At 44.7% G+C, this 20,996-nt stretch overlaps 1 protein-coding gene across 4 annotated transcripts in view; it reads left to right on the top strand.

Annotated features, from left to right (window-relative positions):
* SYNPO (synaptopodin) overlaps window positions 1–20,996 on the top strand; it is an 82,479-nt gene that overhangs the window by 44,896 nt on the left and 16,587 nt on the right. For 3 of the 4 annotated variants that reach the window (XM_081180735.1, XM_081180733.1, XM_081180734.1), the window contains exon 4: window positions 18,041–20,379. In XM_081180735.1, coding sequence (XP_081036861.1) covers window positions 18,041–20,379 — 2,339 coding nt within the window. Of the gene's footprint in view, window positions 1–18,040; window positions 20,380–20,996 lie in introns of those variants that run through there. The other variant, XR_014004589.1, reaches the window with a different exon arrangement.

The raw sequence follows: 20,996 nt of genomic DNA, 5'->3' as shown, positions 1-20,996 counted from the left end.
TCTAGACCACCCACCCACCCACCCACCCACACACACACACACAATGTTCAGCACTCATCTTGATTATATATGCCACTGCCCAGAGACAAAAAAGGCTGTTTTGCCAGGCTTTTCACTTTGATTTTATTATCCATGGCTCTCTGATGTTTATCTATCTTGTCTTCCTTGTTCTGATATTGTGTTCATTTTGTTTGCTTTGAATAATATTAAAGTCTATTTTGTCTCTATGTAAGTCTCTATATAAAATTTATTTGGTTATATAAATCCAATGCCTTTTTTCCCAGGGGGTACTCAAGGGTACACAATACTGGCACCTCTTTTTTGTTGTTGTTAAAAAGTGTGGCCCTTACTGTAGCAACTTCATGGCGAGTACTGGCACCTATTTTTCTTGGGGGGGGGGAGCACTGTATAAACCTATAAATCATTAATGAGGATGATGATGACAATTTTTCTGAAAGCCACATCAGACATTTTATCAGAAAATGAAAGTGGAATGCAAATATCCAAAGAAGCCAAATAAAAGCAGTGCCTGTCCATGTGACTGCATGACACCACTGTCTTGAGAATGCACAGGCAGGCACTGCTGAGTCTTTGCTGACTCCTTCTAAAAGGGACCAGATCACAAGGCTACAGCTAAGTCATAATTTACCATTGCAATCAGTAGGCGAAGGAATGCTCCCAAGCGAGGAGCATTCCTGGAGCCTCTGTCCAGTAAACCAATGGGGTGGCTCTTTGCCATCACTTCTGCAAAATTTCAGAGATAGCCACTTTATTTATTTTTTTAAGCAATTATTATTATTGGAATACAATTTTGTTCATTTGTCTGTGTTGCAGGAAATAGTAAATTGAAATAAATAGACCTTCCTGTGATAAAGAACATTTTAATCCCCCCAAAACGATACATATTCACTTAGTAGTAAAAGGAAAAGAACTTTGAGTTGCTACATAGCCAGCTTGACATTTTTGAAAAGCCACAAAAGTTCAAATAAACATGTAAAATCAACAGAAAATGTGGAATGCTGTGTGAGTGCTTCTGGAGGCAGTATATGGTATAGGGTGTGCAATGCACCTGCATCTACAATATAGAGGTGGCTTATGCTCAGACACAGGGCTTCCTTGGAGGGATTTTCTTTGATATACGATGCTGTTCTCCTAAATTGTTAACCCTAAACATACTTACTGGGAAGTAAGCGCTGGTGAACTTAAGTAAGCAAGCTCTTAGACTTCAGTAATTTAGGAGGTCAAAAATATTGCTTTCTGCGGAGGCAACTGTCTCTAAGATGGGACATGATGGAAAGACGAGAAAGCGTTTACAGCAAAATGCTATAAATTGTAGTGTTGACTGTATTGTGTGGGCACATTCATATTTGGTTTAATTATCCATAGGATGTGCAGCAATGTGTGCATGTGTGTTACATGCAGGCTTAAGCAAAAAAGTTAGTCCTAGCCTGTTCTTATTCATAGATGGGGAAACTCTGTATTTCAGAAGTCATAGGCAGCAACTATACTGGTTATCCTCTAGTATCCAACAAATGCAACCTATTTCTTTTTATTTATGTAACAGCAGGACTAGATGGAAGCTACAGCCATTATTTGGCTCACTGGTTACCAGTTTGCTTTCTGGCCCAATTCAATCTGCTGGTCTTGATCTTTAAAACTTTAAATGATCTGAGACCATCTATATGTACCTACCTGAATACTTAAATAATCTTCAAAGGTCCATGTGATGTATGGTGGGCGAATACACAAGATAGGTTTTTTTCAGTCATGGCAGGATATCTGAAATGACCTGGATCCATCTGACCCTATCACTGCTGACTTTCTCCTACACCGCAAATGAACGACTTCTTCCATTGAGTGTTTCATGTGGCACAGAACTCTGTATGAAAGCCCTGCTGTTTTTGCACAATTCTTCTGTACAGGCATTTTTATTCTATATTTTGAAATATATATAGTAAATGTTTTAGGGTGCAATCGAAACTCCCTCCTGCCCTGTAACCATTGTAGAAAGTGTTGGAATACGCCTGGGGACACACGCAGCCCCCGGAATGAGACAAACCTCTCCAGGCATCTTACTGATGCAGCGCAGCCGGGGACGTCCATAAATCTTCAGTCCCACATATCAGATGACTATGTGCACGCTCACTCAGCAGAGTATAGCAGAAACAAAGTGGAGTTTTGGTGTGTGCATTTTAAGTATTTATTAAGCAACATATTCAGGACAAAGCAATCATGGCGTCCTCTCACTTCTTCTTCTTCTTCTTCTTCTTCTTCTTCTTCGAGAGAGAGAGAGAGAAAGAAAAGTAATACAAAAGTACAACAGAGTGGAAGAGATAAGACTAGCTTCCGTTTTCACACTTTCCAAGCCTGGAAAGTAAACACAGAGATGTGATGTAACAATCACACATCCAACAATGGAGGAATGAAATGCTAACAGAAAGTACAGGTCAGCAAGATCCACACTGTCTAGGACCAGTCACAGAGACAGCTCCCACAAAGGCAGTGGGATCAACTCAAGATCCAGCAGATCCCAAGCTAACTCAGCTCTGCCCTTAGAATACCCTATGTCAGGGCTACCCTCTGGCTTTCCACAACAGGGATCCCACCAGTGGGTCTCCTGTCTGTCTGCCCATTCAGTGCTGGGAAGACAGGTTGTCACCAACAGAGTGGGGCTCATGTTGCTCCACCTTTGGCGGAGAGTGGGAGATCAGCTGAGCCAAGAGAGCTGAGCTGCAGGCTGACTCTGCCTAATCCAGTCCCCTTCAAGTAAGGGAGGTGGATTTAGATTGCTCTGCTATTCAAACAGTATTTCTTAGCTGCCTTGCGGGGTGTTTTCTTGTTTTCTTTTTTAAAAAGGTGGGTTATAAAAATAATTTTAATGTATCCTGTGGCAGCATAATGTCTGTGAAGGTGAACATATAGAGAGCCAGTCTGTTGACACCAGTGCAAAATTCCAGTTCCTGGTGATGTGACTTCCTATGACACAATTGTGGTGATGTGGCTGTGGGGAAGACAGCACAGTCTAAGTCATGTTCATCACAACATGTAAATTTCCATTATTTGTTTCCACCGATTTCCCATTTGCATGGAAAAACTGATGTCTGTCTCCAAAAGAAGCTGCCCTTTTATGCTAGAGTTCAGGTGTGTGTGTGTGTGTGTGTGTGTGTGTGTGTGTGTGGTGTTTCCTCCTTGCATAAAAATGGAATGTGACAAAAGCACATGGGATACGAATGGTTCTCAGGAAGCACACTTAACACATTCCTGTCCCATGAGTGCCGTGCTCTTACTTTGGCTTCCTTTCCTTCACTCCTCTCCCTCTTTTCGCTCCTCCTTCAAGAAGATATGGTGCGTTGAAGCACTTCCCTTCTCCCATTGTTATTCATGCAGTTATCATGCACTGGCTTGGTATAAACATGCAGTATGAATGGTCACCAATATGTAATAGTACCTGAAATACTCCACTGTTGACTTGATGTATTCTTCCCCCCGCATTTGTGATACATTGCCCAACATGTTTATATCTTTCAATAGGAATGGGCTGAATCCACAGCCTTTGATTTTAAGGTACAACCTGGTCTGTGTTGGGTGATAGTTGTTCCCAAGGACTATAAACTGTATCTGTGTGGCTTCAGGTTAAGCAAAGAGGCAGCAAGAGGGGGCACGAAGGGGTTGTTTAACCTTTTCATTCTCAGCTGTTTGTCCCCTAATCACTCTACCCCAAGTTATCCCAAGAGCTCTCTGTAATAATAATAATAATAACCTATTAGAGAGAAAAGCAGCTTAAGGGAGGGGGTGCTGTTGAGTGGATAAATTCCTTAAATGAAAGGTGTAATGTGTATGGGTTGCTCGTGCGTAAGTTGCCGCCTCTCCAAGCTTTGTTGCCTTGCTAAACCTTTCAGTCTGGGCAGCCCTTCACTTCGTGGCTGCCTCAGTCGCTAGCAGAATCCGTCAGTGGGCGTTTCTTAAATCTTTTCCAACATAAAAGTTGTTTGACACCCAGTCTCCTCCTACTCTCTCTGCGCGGAAGTCTTCTGCGCAGGGTGGGCGTGGGTAGCAGAGGACCCGTGCTCTCCCCGCTGGTGTCCGGTGAAGAGTCCTGGAGCCCTCTCACCGATTCCCCCATCAGCCCCTCTATATCCCTGGTGTTGCGCTGATTTGCTTCCCCATCTGCGGAGCTGCCTCTCTCCCTGCTGGGCCCTTCTCCAGCATCATTTGAGAGCCTTCCCTCCGCCTCTAGCTCCGATGTCAGTTCCCTGACAAAAGGGTATAACAGTTCTCTCTCCTGCTGACCCACAATTACTTTATCTAAGATGAAACCCCATGGGGGCGGGAGGGACATAAAGGAAATACGGGTCATTATTTATTTTGGGTTTTTTTTTTTTTTTTTTCAATCTAATTCGAAACCTGGAATTCCCTGCAGTCTGCTGCCAGCCACCCTTGCCAGCGCTCTATCTCTTATATATTTTTGGTCTTTGTGAATGCTGAAATTCTTAATTTGAAAATGTGATGGCAAAATAATAATGTACTACAAGCAAGTTTATAAGCACATAGAAGCTAAATATAGCTGTGTTTTAACACCCACAATTGCAAGTACAAAATTATTATCAAGCTGAAGGTAACTGCGTTAGAACACTGCAGACTGAGGCTGCAATCCTAAAACTGGGTTGGAGGTGGAGGGAGAGGGAGAAACAAAGGCTTGCCGAATGCTCATATATAATGTTCTCTCCCGTTTGGCAACAATGAGAGTAGGGATATGGGATAAATTCAATTCTGTTCACATTTAAAGGCGAGCCGACCTGATTTGCACCTTCCAAAACAATGCACACACCGAAATACAGCCATCCTTCGAAATTTGCACTTTTCCAGATTTTGCAATGCACGTCTACAGCCAAGGGATATGTATAAAAATGCATAAGCTACGGGAAAGTGCATAAAATGTATGTATTTGTGACAATAACATACCAAAAGGTGTTATATTAGGAGGAATAGCCTTTGCAAAAACGAATGTATTAGGCAAACTCACTTACAAACGTAATATATTTGGAGACATTCCCTGATGAATTTTCATGAGGACTTCTTTTTTTCCCCTTTTAAAAAAATGCAAACTGATGTGGAAATCCAAATTTAAGACCGGAAAGAATGAGAAAGTGAGAGGAACTGAAATTGTGTAGATTCACCCATCCTTACATGAGAGGGAAATATAGGAGATGCAAGCTGTTCCCTGGTCCTCCCCCAGCATGCCCCCAATTTGCCTAGGCACAGCCATTTCTGGGCCTTGCTGACATAGGTCTGGCTTCTAACATTCACTGATCTCTCTCTCTCTGAAGTTAGTCATCTTACTTTGCCCTGATGCTTCCTGTGGTCACTGGGACATCCTGGGTCTAAGAGCATACAGTCTGTCACCCTTCAGTTCATCAAGACAATATGCATGTTGCATCACTGCCATGAGAAAGAGATATGCAAATTTGCTGGGGTCCTCCAGCTCACATTTAATTTCCAATGTGACCTTCAGGACCGAACATGTTGTGGTGAGGGGGCAATAGATGGAACAGTAGCTCCACTCCAACCTTCCAAAGATTGCCACTTAAAACTGCTGAGTTGTATAAAGGTCATAAAGTGACATAACGGACACTGTGGTGATAGTATTAAAGTTGCATTATATGTCACAATACATCTGTGAAAAGAGAAGATAATATAAAAAGAATCCAGGATGGTTTTTTGTTTTTTTTAAGTAACGCAACAGAGCTATGAAATGCTATACTAAAACATTACAATGGCAAAGTGAGGAACACTGTAACACTCACAATCTCCTGGAATGCTGACAAGTAGCTTGAAAATTCTGAACTGGATCATCTTAAATGATACAGATGATGTAAACCCTCTTGAGTGTCCTGATTCACTTAAGGTACTTTATTTGAATAACTTCACAAGGCATGAAATATGTAACTCTGGCTCAGAGAGCTCTACCACAAAATGACAGTCCCAAGAAACTGTTGCTTAAGGCAGCGTATTCCACAGGGGATGCTATTTTCTTGTCTCTGGCCTTCCTTTCTGTGTGTCGCTTAAAAAGAAAAGAGCATGGGAGGGAGCCATTTTGAGATTTTGCTTCAGGTGGGAAAACATCCAAGGCCAAGACTTGCGGCTGGATGAATGAGCCTGGGCTGCGTACCTACCATGAATTTAAAGCATCTGGCTTCCTTCAAAGAACCCTGGGAACTGTAGTTTGCCCCTTGTGGAGCTACAGTTACCAGCACCCTTCACAAAGTTCTGTGAGGGACAAACTACAGCTTCCATGATTCTTTGGTGGGGGAAGCCAGGTGCTTTAAATGTATGGTGGGTATAGAGCCATGTTCCCATAAGAAGTATGGCAAATGAGACACCCACTACAGCAGCGGCGTAGCGTGAGTTGTCAGCACCCGGGGCAACGCAAGTAATTTGCGCCCCCTAATCCGGGGCAAGGCACGTAATTTGCGCCCCCCCCTAACCCCTAACCTGCGAGTTGCCGCTGGCGCTGCCGCCCAAACGACGCCGCTTGCCCGGAGGAGGGGGGGGCAGAGAGGTGAGGAAAATGCAACGGCCCAGCAGCTGCAGCAGCACCGGCGGAGGCGGGGCTGTGAGAAGGGGCTGCCTGGCACGTCCTCCGCGGCGAGCGCTGAGAGCCGCTGCCTGCCGGGCGCCTTCAGCCCGGGCGCCGCGAGACATGCGGCTCTGCTACAGCCTGCGCCCGAGGCTCTTCGGCGACTCCGGAGGCAGCGAGCGCGCCCCCCCCAGATGTTGCGCCCGGTGCGGCCTGCCCCCCTGGCACCCCCCACGCTACGCCACTGCACTACAGTTGCTGTCCAATGAGGACAACTTCTTCTGATGGAGTGGCTTCTTGCCAGGAAGTGTCAGGCTCCACTTCACTGCAGAGTTAAGGGAGAAAAGGGACAAAGGTGTGACCATGGATTAACAGACGTATAAAGTAAACACTTACAATGGCAGGGATGGCTGAGATATTACTGCTCTCAGTGATACCAAATAATGGAAGATCATGTTTGAATCTTGGTACTGTCTCCCAGTCGGGGTTGAGTGATTGCTTCCAGGTTACCTGCTTATACAGTATGTCTCTTCCTTGTTTGCTTGCACAAATTTTGTGGGAAACTTGTATGATGCCTGCTATTCTCTGAGCTTTTGCTCTGATTTATTTGACGTTGTGCCAAGCTATGTTGATCCCACACTGTCCAGCGCATCTTCCCATTACTTTCCCTACCACAGAAGGTCCGATTTGTTTGTTTATTTAAAAGTATGTTTGCTCCACAAGAACACCAAATCCACTTTAATTGCACAACCCAAATTTGCCAGTGTGTGACTGAATTGCCCTCACAAAATTGCAACATTCTGGAACCAGCCAGATTTAGCACTCTGAAACAGTAACATCAATGCTATTACCATCGTCAATGCAATGTGGGATTGCTGAACTGCAGGCTGGTATCATGATGGTTCATCAAACTGACTTCAGGTTCTTCTTCTTCTTCTTCTTCTTCTTCTTCTTCTTCTTCTTCTTCTAATACCTAGAAGCACCTTCACTGTTCTCAGTGCAGGTGGATAGCACATTTGCTGTTCTTAAAATGGAACTGGGTCTCCCAGCCACATTGTCGTCATCCCCTTATCTACACTGCGTGTTAAGTGAGGACAAGAGGAAGTCTATGACGGTGGAATGGCTGATCAAACAGGAAAGGGTCTTTGGAAAGGAGCCACAGATGAGATGTACATAGAAATCCCAAGGGAGGAAGCTTCACAGCTGGTCCCATGTCCTCCCCCTGAAGCTCAGAGCGTGGTACTAGAAAGCAGGAGGCATGGCAGTGAAGGTCAGTTGCCTTATGTGCCTTTACTGAGATGCTGGGTACAAAGAATTGAATTGTATTGAAAGAACATGAAAGCCTTTGTACTCCCAGGAGTGAGCACATGTACTCACTAGCATTCTACCTGCCATTTCCAGTTTGTTAGTTATATGGCTATCTGAGTTGATTCAGAACCTGGTTGTGTCACACAGGATTGCTGGTGGACACGCCATGAATCTCATAGCTTATTTAATAAAGGTTGGGGTCAGACTCAGAGCAGAGGTCCCCAGACTGCTATGATCCATCTCTCTGATGTAGCCTGAAATGGCATTGTTGACCATTTCATCTTTGCTTTCATTCTCAATATTCTTCAGCAACTGCAAGCCATTGGGACAGGTGTCACCAATTTCTATGCCACCACCTCTTCCTCCCTCTTTCCCTCCCTCAAACCACCAAGACATCACCACAGCAATGACTTTTTGAAAACAATAGGTGAGATTATTTTTTAAAGATGATTTTGAGAAATACCAGGCCCTAGGAAGCTGTTATGGATCTCTGATCACTTTTTACAAGTGCCACATCATGCTCATTCCACTCCTCCGAGAAGCCTGTCAGGGATGCTGTAGTAGCAAGTTGCCAGCACTGGCAGGGATTTGGACTAGAGGACTCTATGCCTCTCTCAGTTAGACAGCTAGTCTTCTCCAGCTTGTGCTGAGCCCAAGTTTTACACTGTCAAATTTGCTGCAACTCGGTGGCTTCTCACTGGAATCTCCCTGCAAAACTTTTTGTTGATGTGTTGGTGATTTTTATATTCTGCTGGAGGGTGTCCTGGAAGAGAAAGAATGTCTGGGAGGAAATTTACAGCTCAATATAGGCTTTCCCTTAAAGAAATCTTTCTTTCTTCGCCTCCATCTCACTGAAGAGCTTTGAATTAGTAATTCCATTTCTCTGCTGCTGGTACATTGAAGGGGTTGAACCACTGATAAAAATACCCTGGAAAGATTCCAAGCAGCACAGAAGGCAAGAAAATGAAAAACATATTAAATGCATAAAAGTTAGACAAGCTCTGAGTGGGTGGAATCGGTGGCAGTAGCAACCCACAGCATACCTGGCAGCTCTGTAGAACGTCCTACTCTTTCTTTTTTTCCTTTCCTTCCTTCCTTCCTTCCTTCCTTTCTTTCTTTCTTTCTTTCTTTCCCCACCTCCCCATCCCCACCACCATGACATTTTTAAGCACCAACACATAATTTAAACAATGCTAACTTAATTGAGATTGTCCTGAGTCCTCAAACACTGATGCAAGGAGGTGGAGTTGCAGAGGATGTGTACAAATTCCTCCAGCAACTAACCTCCCCTTCCCAGGACAAAACAAAAACAATCTGCTCTCCTGGTCTCCACTTTTCATCTCCAGCTACCTACCTATCACAAAAGCTAATTTAAATAGCACTGATGATCCCAACATGGATTGGGGTAGGAAATATTTCTCAGTCTGAGAGACACATTGCCACACACACACTCACACACATAGAATCAGAATGGTAGAGTTGGCAGGGACCACGTGGGTCGCATCTAGTCCACCCATTGCCATGCAAGAATCTTTTGCTCAATGTGTGGCTTGAACCCATGACCCTGGGATTAAGAGTCTCATGCTCTACCAACTGAGCTATCCAGGCAGAAATGCATCTTTCCATCCTGGCAAGCAAGAGGCATTACCATAGTTCAAGGACACATTCTAGCCCGGCAAAAGCACTTGAGGAGGACATGGAGCAATCTTGTGAAAGGTGGGGCTTAGGTGGGCGGCTGGCCTAGGTCAGAGTCCCAAGGGCTGTATAGAGAGACCTGAAGGGCCACAATCCCCCCTACCCCTCAGATTTGTGGCTTCCTGCCAGGGCTGTACAACCAAGTGAGTACTGGGCTTCCTCAGATCTCGCTATCATTCTTTCCTGACTTGCTCATTTTGAGCCTTTGTTTCTCTTAATCCACAACCATGCTGCTCTCTCCTTGATTCAGCCGTGGTGCTCTGGCAAGGTAGGAAAGGTAAACTTTCACATTACTTTTCAAGGGTGTGTCAGGAGAAGGAATCACTGGGCAGCTGCCAAGGCCTACTACGACCACAAGTTCTTTGCAATCTCCTGTTGGTGAAACCTGCATATGATTTAATCTTTTGAATGACCTCCTTCATGTCTTTGGGTATCAAGCTACCTCATAAGAGGCATGTCCAATTTATGCCAGTGTGGTGTAGTGGTTAAGAGCGGTAGATTCATAATCTGGGGAACCAGGTTCATGTTCCCTCTCCTCCACATGCAGCTGCTGGGTGACCTTGGGCTAGTCACACTTCTCTGAAGTCTCTCAGCCTCACTCACCTCACAGAGTGTTTGTTGTGGGGGAGGAAGGGAAAGGAGAATGTTAGCTGCTTTGAGACTCCTTCAGGTAGTGATAAAGCGGGATATCAAATCCAAACTACTACAACTCTTCTTCTTCTTCTTCTTCTTCTTCTTCTTCTTCTTCTTCTTCTTCTTCTTCTTCTTCTTCTTCTGCTTCTTTTCTATTTATTCATGCCTGTGAATCTTCCTTCCGAAAAGAATGTATTTTTATGGCACCCCTTTCTCCCCCTCTAAATTTAGTAAATGCCCTTACAGTGTATAATTTTGTGGAACTCTTGGTTATTTACTAATGGTCCCCCAGAGCCCCCTGGCCACCTTTTGGCAATTTTCTCCTCCTTCTTTGAGGTTTTACCTTTGAATATACTTACTTGTTGGAGGCAAACGCTGTTAAAACCTGTCATGAATGGATTTGGCAAACTGCAGGTCAAAAGAAAAGGAAAGGAGATGGAAATACTTTAAATTCCCAAGAATATCTCTCATCACGCAAGCATCAAAGGCTGTGGGTTATTATCTTTCCCAGTGCATAATCTATGAGTACATGTAGCAATGGTGACAGCTAGATGGACAATGGAGAAGCCAGGCTTTGTTCTCAAATGACTTGTGTAAAATTCAGAGTTGTCAGACCTCTGGCTTCAGGGAATGGCTAAGAAACAGCATGTGCATGGTGCAAGCAAAAGGTATATCTGCTTTAGTCATCCTTTGTAGACACACCTGCAGTTCTTTTATCGCTGCAAATCCCAAAGTATCTGTGAATCTATAGCTTTATCTTGTCAAGAGGAGAAAAGAAAAGGCCACATCCAGCCTACATCATTATCTAATCTGTGTATTATTTTCTCCCTAGTAGTAACTAACAGCTTGTTAACTTGCACCTCAACATAGCTTAGCCTGGCTTCTCCCCGCCAGCTCCCTGTTTTGTATTGTGTAGAGCAATTTATAACTTCATGCCTGGGCAAATGAAAATGGAGCTGGTGCCTGCTGACACAGCCCAGCTATGCCAATGGTAAGGCGATAGGGGAATGGTTCCATAGGTTAGAAGACCCAGTTCTGATCATAGTTTTCTGTAACAAATTTCCTGAACGATCTTGGCGGTGTAATATTATCAAATCCCCAGTGGCTCCCTTATACCAGAGGCTGAAATAATAAAAGGCTATGGGATCACAGATAGATGCCGGTGAAATTAGCATGTAACATTCACAATGGAGGGAGTGCATGCTCATAGAACTGAATAGAGTTCTCTTGGAACCCCAACTTGGCTCGAGCCTTCTGTGGTGGGAAAACCCTCTCTTTAGTCCTGGTACCTTTCATCCTATCAGAAAATTATTGCAGTGAGAAGTTCAGGGTGTGTCTGGGGTAGTCAACATTTGCTGGACTACAACTCCCATCATCCCTGACCATCAGCCATGATGGCAGGGGCTGATGAGATTTGTAGTCCAACAACATCTGAAAGGTGCCATGTTGACTACCCCTGTTTTATGACCTGGCCAAGGATGGGCTCTGACCAGTATCTGGGGTAGTTGAGCTGCCTGGTTTTGCCATGCCCACCATTGACTTACTCAGATTTCTTCTCTTCTTGTGCTTTTTTCTTGAGATGTGTGGCATAGCAAGCTTCCTTCCCAAGCAATCTCCTTGGACAGATCTTGAAGCAGTCAGACCTGAAGAGTTTCAGAGCACCTGCTTAATATTACTAGATTGGCTAGAAGAGAACGGGAGAGATGAGGACCACCACACTTGCTAACATTTCTATTTAGTTTGCAAGATGCAGGATCAATATTCCACTATTGGTGTCGGTTGCCCAATACGTCTTTTTGTCATTTGTTAATTCTGTTTTCTAAGAGGTTCTATTTGATTTGCAGTTGATGTTAGCCACCATGGGGATCTGTTAGATGGAAGGGTGGACTACAAACATATAAACCAATCAATACGTTTTGTATTAGTTCTGCCTTGCTGTCAGGAGTCAATTGTTTCCTGTGATTGTGTCTCTTTCTGCTGCATGAAGTGGGATTTCCTGTTGGTTGGTTCTAAACCAGCCAGTGTTTAATGTGAGCATCTCCTATGGGAGCAATAAGGAGAGGGGTCAGGAAGGAATATGTTTTCCATATTCTTTTGGAAACCTAAACACATGACCACACCATGTCTGCCGTGCACTCACTTTTCCTGTACACAAATGCTATCTATGCAGTAAACTTGCCATGCTTAAAGTGGTCATTAGGGCAGATCCACACCACACATTTAAAGCACACCCAATGCACCTGGCTTACCCCAAAGAATCCTTGGAGCAGTAGTTTGTTAAGGATGCTGGGAACTGTAGCTCTGTGAGGGGGAAAATTATAGTTCCCATGATTCTCTGGGGGAAGCAGCTGTGTTTTAAATATATGGTGTAGATCTGCCCTTATAGAGCATGAAGACTGCTTGAAGGTTTGTGTTAAAGGCCTAAGGTTACAGAAATTCCATGGGCAATGCTTATCTGAGTTTGGTTTCCCTCAGTCCAAGGGCCTGATCCAGCTTCCAAGTAAACTTTCCCCCTCCGTAATCCCAACAATTTTGGCGGTGGTGTCAAAAAGAGAAAATAAATAAAACAGACACATCATGCTGTGATTCCCTCAGTGTGTGTGCACGCACACAAGTGTTTGCAAGTGAGAGTGGGGGTGGTCAAACCCACTCTTGTGATTTATTTATTTATATTTATATTCCACTTTCCCTCAATGGAAATGGCCATAATAATTCTGTGGGGATTGGCCCATGGTGAGCCAGTGAGCTTCATGGCTAAGTGAGGTTTTGAACCCTGGTCTCCCAGGTGTTAGTCTAACCCTCTAACTGCTACACCACACTGGTTTACAGCTTACTGCTCCAGGGAAGAGGCAGCGAATGAAATGATTTAACCCCCTCAGTCCATATGAAAATCCCCCACCCTCTCCCTACATATGCTATTAACTTTTTAAAAACTTGACAGTGACAGGCTTCCTACTTACACCTTTAGCGTCACATCTAGCATGGTGCTAAAACTGCAGCTTGTTTGTTTCTTTTCGCTCATATCTTCTTGGCATCATCCTTAAATGGGAAGCGTGCAAGGCATGTCACAAAACACCCAGGAAGTTCCAGCTTTATTTCCTTAGGAACTGAGAGAGAGAGATCATCTCCTGGCCACTTAGCTAGAAATCTCCCCAACAAAAGGAAAGTATAGGCAGACCTGCCCAGACGTTTTGTCCAACTGAAGTGGCTCTTGTTACCCCATTATTAACCCTCTCCTGCTTAAACCCCTGAACTTACAACAGTTGAATGACTCTTTGGGGATCTGCGATGTCTGCATGAAATGTTTCGTGGAAGTTTTTTCCTCTCTTTGGAAAGATTAATAATAATAATAATAATAATAATAATAATAATAATAATAATAATAATATAATAATAGATTATTTATACCCCACCCATCTGGCTTGGTTTCCCAAAAAAGGCATTTAAGCCTTATTTGTATTATGAGAATGCTAAATAATGAGAGAAAATGTCAGCCTTTTATGAGAGCACAAAAATTCCACCCTTCTATCACAGTTCCACATTTCTATTTGCCAACGTTCTGCTTGATTTGAGGGGGGTGGTGTATATATATAAAGTAGCTTTTTAAATAGATACAGTTGTTTAAATGTGCTTTTATTGTATTGTGAAATCACTCTGAGATGCTTCATAGAAAGCAATTCATAAGTGAAGTTAATCATCATTATCACCCTGCAATCAATGATTCAGGATGTAGTAAAATAGGGCAGCAACCATTGCCAGGCATTGACTTTGCTCACCTCCAGCTATGAACTTTGAGGGTAGACTTCAGTCACAGAACCCAAGACTTTGAGATGCAAGTTCCAAGATATTACGTGATCCTTGGGGCACCTGAAAGAGAGACACAATGCCCTGGCTTTCTTCTTTCTTCTTTTTCTTTCCTTCAGTGGTCCTTTGAGTCTTCTTTCCTATCCTCTGCTTCCTATCCTCCTATCCTCTACATTTACCTTTTCCCCTCTTCTCCCTCCTTTCATTTTAGGGTATATGTTTATGTGTGTAAATCACTCTCTGTCCTCTGTCTGTGCTAGGGTCCTACATTCTCATCATATTCCTTATGAAGGAAGGAGCTGGTGCCCCTATTAACAAAAGTGTTAATACTCCATGAGCAACACCTGCTGCAGTCAGAATAATCTAATATGGGGTACATACACACCATACAGTTAAAGGATATGACTTCCCGCAAAGAATCCTGGAAACTGTAGTTTCCCTCTCACAGACCAACAGTTTTCAGCACCCTTAACCAACTGCAGTCCCCAGGATTCTTTGGGGGAAGTCATCGGTAGAGCATGAGACTCTTAATCTCAGGATTGTGGGTTCAAGCCCCATGTTGGGCAGAAGATTCCCAACTAGATGATCCTTGTGGTCCCTTCCAAATCTATGACCTGTGTCCTTTAAATGTGCTTGAAAGGTACGGTGTTTATGCAGCCTATTTGTGGAAGGCAGGTTTTAACATCAATTCCCTTATATAGTGGTCGACCTAATCAGAAATAATTGAATATGTCATCTTCTGCTCAAAGAAACCTCACAGGACCCTCACTTCTTGTTGTTGTTTAGTCAGGTCCGACTCTTCGTGACCCCATGGACCAGAGCACGCCAGGCACTCCTGTTTTCCACTGCCTCCCGCAGTTTGGTCAAACCCATGTTAGTTGCTTCGAGAGCACTGTCCAACCATCTCGTCCTCTGTCATCCCCTTCTCCTTGTGCCCTCCATCTTTCCCAACATCAGGGTCTTTTCCAGGGAGTCTTCTCTTCTCATGAGGTGGCCAAAGTATTGGAGCCTCAGCTTCACGATCTGTCCTTCCAGTGAGCACTTAGGGCTGATTTCCTTAGGAGGTTTGTTCTTCTTGCAGTCCATGGGACTCTCAAGAGTCTCCTCCAACACCATAATTCAAAATTGTGAATTAAGGACCTTCACTAGAAACGGCAAAATCGCCAACAAGTAGCATGATTCTGACCCCAGCTGTGAGCCCAAAAGCCTAAAGGGGAACTGGGAGAATCCTTTGCCTGGGCAACCCATCCTCCTTCTCCCTCGTGCCACCGTCCTCAGTAGGAATGTCAGCGGTTGGCCTGTAAACTTTTTATAACTGCCCTTTGTTTCTGATGTTTCCTCTTGCCAGATGTATGAAATCATGGGAGTTTCAGAAAAGTTGCTCATAGGAAATGGCTCACCCAGAGAAAATGCATTCTGTGTCCTTCCACATCCTTTCTGGAACGTTGCTAATAGCCACTTATGCCATGACCCATGGCCCAGACAGTTTTTAAAAGCTGGCAGCTCCCCACCTCCCCTAGACAGTTAAGGTGAGTTAGGAGGAACCCAAGTGGCCTATATTTCATGCTTTTATGAGATGCTAAGTGGACTCTGTTCTAGGAAGCCGTTGGCTAATTAGCTTGAACCCCTGATTGGTTAGGAATCATACGAAAGGCCTCGAATGATGCCAATTTATTATCGGACGCTGCCATCTTGTGTTTAGGTTCAAACAAAATTATTAGGCCGGCACTCTGCATCTGCTGTGCAAGAGGTGAGCCTCCCAGCAGTGTTCAGAGACAATAGTTTATTTTTCTAATTTTTGTGATAACCCGGCTCATTGTGCTTAGCCAAGCCTCTGTAGAAAAGGGGAGATCTGTGAGACAGTTTTGAGCTGGCCAACTTCCTGCTTGGAGCATGTTTGTACAGGGTGTTTGAAACCAAGTGAACTGCAACCTGAAACCATTTGAAGTCTTTCAATAAATTCCTTTTGCATGCAGTCATTTACAATCACAAAGCAAAGCTGCGTACAAAACAGGGACACAATCTCCCAGTGACTTTTTTCCTTGCGTTTTCTTGCAAAAATTGATCTTGAAAATAAAGAGAGTAGAATGCCTGGGATTTTTCCATTGTAAAAAAAAGGGGGAAGCATTAGAATGTCTTTGCTGGCAGGCAGTTATGCACATATGCAATGGTCCTGGGAGCAGGGACTTGGGGTGTGAGGGAAGGTCCACATAATTCACTAAGGAGAGTGAAAAAATTGTATGCAAGGTTGGGATGAGGAAATAGTTCCCAGTTCTTGCAATCAATGATTAACTTCCAAGCCCTCCCAAATAGTGTGATGACTGCCCACTCTGTTATATGTCTGCTTTAATTACATTAAACTTCATTGATAGGAAAGGCCAGAATAGCTTCAATTTACTTTGGTTGGCGTTTACCTGAAAATCACATGTATGCTGTCCTGTGGACCCTTGCTCTATATCTGATATATTTATAAGACAGATTTTAAGGCTGGGCACATGATGTATAGTAGAAATACATAAAACATTCACATAGTGCTTAAGTTGAATTTTCTGAAAAGTGGAAGAAAAACAATGTTGTTGCTCTCGTTGTTGCTGCTCTTGTTTGTTGCTTTCATTATTCCTTCTCAAACCCATTTAGAAACCCAGTCCCCAAAAGTTCTAAACAGTGATACAGAGTGATCTGAAATGCACTTGGAAAACAGCCCAGCATTTTCTGCCCTCTGACACAGTGGGTCACAGTGAAGTCTACAGTATTCTGACGAGCATCATCAAAACCCAGTATTTCTGCATGCATGGATAGGGTAGGGTTACCAGATGTCCCCAGTTCCCGGGGATGGTCCCTGGATTTGCAAATCTGTCCCCGGACAAATTCCGTCCCTGGAATGTCCCTAGATTTGCAAATCTGTCCCTGGGAAACATGGCAGCGGCAGCCTCAGCCGCCCAGAGCCAGTCTGGTAGTGCAGTTGGCTCTTGCTGGCTTCAGGACCTGCTCACTGCTGTGGCGCCCGCCATTTTTCCTCACCCATATGATGTGTCTTGTGCTCTGGGCTGCTGACTGCCGCTGCCACCACCACTGCCAAAGGGGAACGGGGGGCGTCCGGCGGTACAGATCTCCTGCCCCCTTCCCCCTTTGTTTTGACTGATTGGGAGAGGCTTGGGAGTTGCCCGGTTTTTTAAAAAACTCTGCGCATTTGTTCCTCAGGGTGTGAAATAAGGGCTTTGCACCTTTATACAATATGCATGTGTGCTTGGACCCAGGATCTTTTGCCTCACCATCCCCACTACTGACTCCCTGTTGCTACTCAGCTTCAAAAAAAATAAAATTAAAAAAAATTAAAAATGTCCCCGGATTCATTGAAAAAAAATCTGGTAACCATAGGATAGGGGACAGGGCTTCTGTATTCTAAACAACTATTTTTGCCACCTGCAGCATAACTAGCAATCGTTCTGCAGGAATGAAAAAGGCTGCCTCCAGGCTGCCAGTATTTTATGGGATTCAACTGCATACCAGAAATTTAGGCTAGAGCAATTAAAGTGAGTTAAAAGCCCTCTCTTGCCCTAGTGCAACGAATCTTGCTGTTGTCCCCTAGCAACTGGTATTCAGAGTGTACAACAGGGTACTGCTGTCCACTTTTTATTATTAATAGCAATAATTATGCAGCTATTACTGGCATTTAAAACAATGACAACCATATTCATTTTGGGCAGCTGTGTCTAGTATGTCACTTTTTAATTTTATGTTATGATTACAACTTAGTATCAATGGTAGTTATCTGCCGAAATACATTAGCATATAAAAAAAAGCCTTGACAACTATATACTTCTGTGGCTTGTGATTTTGTTGGCTTTGAGTTACCGCTTTCTGTATATGCTTTACAGGTGCTTTTTTCTGGGTTATGACCAACAAGTTTTAGTTTAAATTAATCATATTCCAGTTGGGTAGATGTGTAGTATGTATGTGTGTTTTCTGGGACTCTTTGATTCTTGAGTTAACACTGTCCTCTGTATCCTTTCTCTTCCTCAGATGTTTCGAGAAGTGCCAGCCTTTCTGAGAAAGAGCTGAAGGAAGCGAAAGCCAGGAGCCAGAGAATTGCAGCTCAGCTGACAACCCCACCCAGCTCCAACTCCAAAGGGGTCCTTCTGTTTCACCGGCGCAAGCAGCGGGTGAATGCTTTTACCTTAGAAGCCCCCAAGACAACAAGCGCGAAGCAAGCAGGGGCCGAACGCATCCCCAGAGCTACTCATAAGCACCAAAGCAGCCCAAGACATGGGAAAGAGCCCCATTTGAAGCAGGCCTCAATAGACATCGGAGCATCGGAAGGATTATCCTGTGCCAATAACTCTGAGTTGCGGGGGCAAAAAGGCAGCATGGAAAAAAACGAGAAAAGCCTGGCTCTGGAGCAGACTCTAGATAACACACAGGGCTCTCAAAGGCATAAAATAAGAAGTGAGGAGGCCTTTTCCACAATCCACACCACGTTGACCTCTGAGGAAATCCCGGCTGAAGACTTTGAGCAAATCCCTCTCAGCGTGTACCTGAAGGAAACTACGGGGACTGCCTCCACCAATGGAATGCATGAACTTATCGCCAACGAGTTTGAAAAGGCACTAGTTACTGAGCAAGTGCCAGTTGTTGACAATACGGAAAAAATACTGCCTATTTTTGATGCTGTCCCTGTCGCTGACAGGGAGAATAACAGCACCATTCTTGAACAGGCGCCGTGCGTACTGCATACAGACAGGGAAAACAATGTTCTCGATAAAGAACCATATTTGCCAAATATTGACAGCAAGAATAACAACAACAACATCCCTGACAAGGTGCTGTATGCACCTGTTCTCGATCAGGAAAACAATATTTTTCTCGACAAGCCAATGAGTGAACCATTGATTGGCAGGAAGGAGAACGGAGAGATTCTCAACAAGGAGCCGGATGTACCAATCATTGAGGACAAGGACGTTTCGCCTGCTGCTGAGGAAGAGAAACCCATGCTAGCTACCGACACGCAGCCCAGCGAGACTGTGACACACACTAATAAGCAGTACTGTGAAGTACGCCTGACTTTGTCTAAACCGTTGCCTGTGAAGAACCGAACCGCAAGACCATTTGGGACTCGACTGCTGGCTGCAGCTCAGGCGCCAGTAGAGAAGAGTCCTGTGGCTGAGTTTCCTCCTCCACCCACTTATGCAGAGACGTTTTCCAGCCCTCCACCAGTAACTAGGGTCAGGTCACCTCCGGCCTACTCAGCGCTGTATCCTACTGAAGAACAGAAAGCTCCTGTTCCCCATGAGGCTACGTATGTGGACAGCAGACCAGGACCTCTTCCTGGAGGAGAGGACAGGGAGTCACCAGCAACCAAAACAGGCCTTCTGGAGGAGTCCGTAGCCCGCAGAGCAACAAAGAAGTCCATGTTCACCTTTGTCGAGAAGCCCAAAGTGGCTCCTAATCCAGATCTCTTGAATTTAGTCCAGAGAGCAGATAACAGGAAAAAGGGGAGAGGACAAGGAGGAGCATCCAGTCTGGAAGAGGAGCCATTTGCTCTGGGCGCAGAGGCCTCTAACTTCCTGCCTGAAAACAGATCAACAGAAGGACCAGCCCAGGCTCCTGCAGATAATGCCCCAGAGTGGTCTTCGTGTTTAAGGTCACCAAGAATACAACCCAAGCCGATGATCAAATCCAACCAAAGCCTATCAGAGGCGAGAGGAAAGGGGGCAGAACTATTTGCCAGAAGGCAGTCAAGGATGCAGAAGTATGTCATTGAGTCTCCATCGCACCCAGACATAGGCAGGTCACCTTCTCCTACCATGTCCCTCCCTCCCTCCTGGAAATACGCTTCAGAAACTCATCTCTCCCCAGTCACATTCCAGGCCCCTCCCAAAAGTCCAGCCAGATCTCCCAAAGCTGCTCCTATGCCTTTGTACAACAGCAACATGTCGGAGAGCGAGATTTCCAAAAAGGAGCTGGAGATCTCCAAGCAGCAGCCTTACCAGCTTCAGTCCTCCTTGTTCATCCTTTCCCCAGCCAAAGACCCCGTGAGGTCCTTACCAAAAGGGGCACCGCCGCCCAAGCCTGTGGTTGCTGAGCCCATGTATATGAGACAGGCCTCTTGCCCAACATCTCCCTTGCCTCCTTCTCCTGTTTTTCATCCACTTGCCCAGTTCAGCCAGGGCAGACCATATCCTGCTCCTTTCGCCCCGTCACCCGGGACTTCGCTTGCCCCTCAGAATGTCCAGACAAGCATGGAAGCATCGCAGGAGCCGCCTTTTGAATACTCTTCAAGAATTTTGTCGCCGAGAGCAAAAGGAGTCTTCCAAGCTCCAAGGCCTTCTTATTCCACCAAGAATGCTGGAATTGAGCCTCAGGTGTGGAGACCTTTTTACTACAAGTAATGGTATCTGTATAGGGGTTTGGGCAAATGGCAAGTGTCATCGTTAGCTGCTGATTGGTGGTGTGCAAAAAAAAGGCAAAAAAAGCAAAATGAAGACAGTTTGCAGGTTACAAATCCAATAGGATTTGCATACAATATAGCCGTATCTCAAACTCCAATGGGCCAGACAACGTTTACACTAAGGAAACTGAGCTCAAGTGAGCAGACAGGTGCTCCCCTCAGGCATTTCTGCAGCCAAGGTCTGCGGTGGAAGCCCAGTTTAACGTAATTATGGGATGCCTTGGCCTAGCAGAACTTGTGCAATTGGATCCATAAATTTAAGTTCCAAAGGGAGCTAAAGAGTGTGTGAATGCAGTGCACAGTAGGAGCATAAAAGTAGTCCAAGCATAGGAGTCCTAGAAGATTGTTAGCAGAAGCTTGACTGAAACAGGAAGAGCGTCTGGTGCCTTCTTTCTTCTGCTGCCCAGAAACTTTATGGAGCATCAAATCTCTGGCTTCATCTCTCCGCCTTGCCTTCTGAATTTCTTCCTTGCTCTGCAAGACTTTTGTTTCTCTGTTCTCTATGCATCCGGAGACTTTAGCATGACCTGC

This window comes from Podarcis bocagei (assembly GCF_964188305.1).
Source record: "Podarcis bocagei genome assembly, chromosome: 2".
NCBI lineage: Eukaryota > Metazoa > Chordata > Lepidosauria > Squamata > Lacertidae > Podarcis > Podarcis bocagei.
The sequence above is the reverse complement of the archived record's forward strand: the minus strand, read 5'-3'. Positions and strand labels throughout refer to the sequence as shown.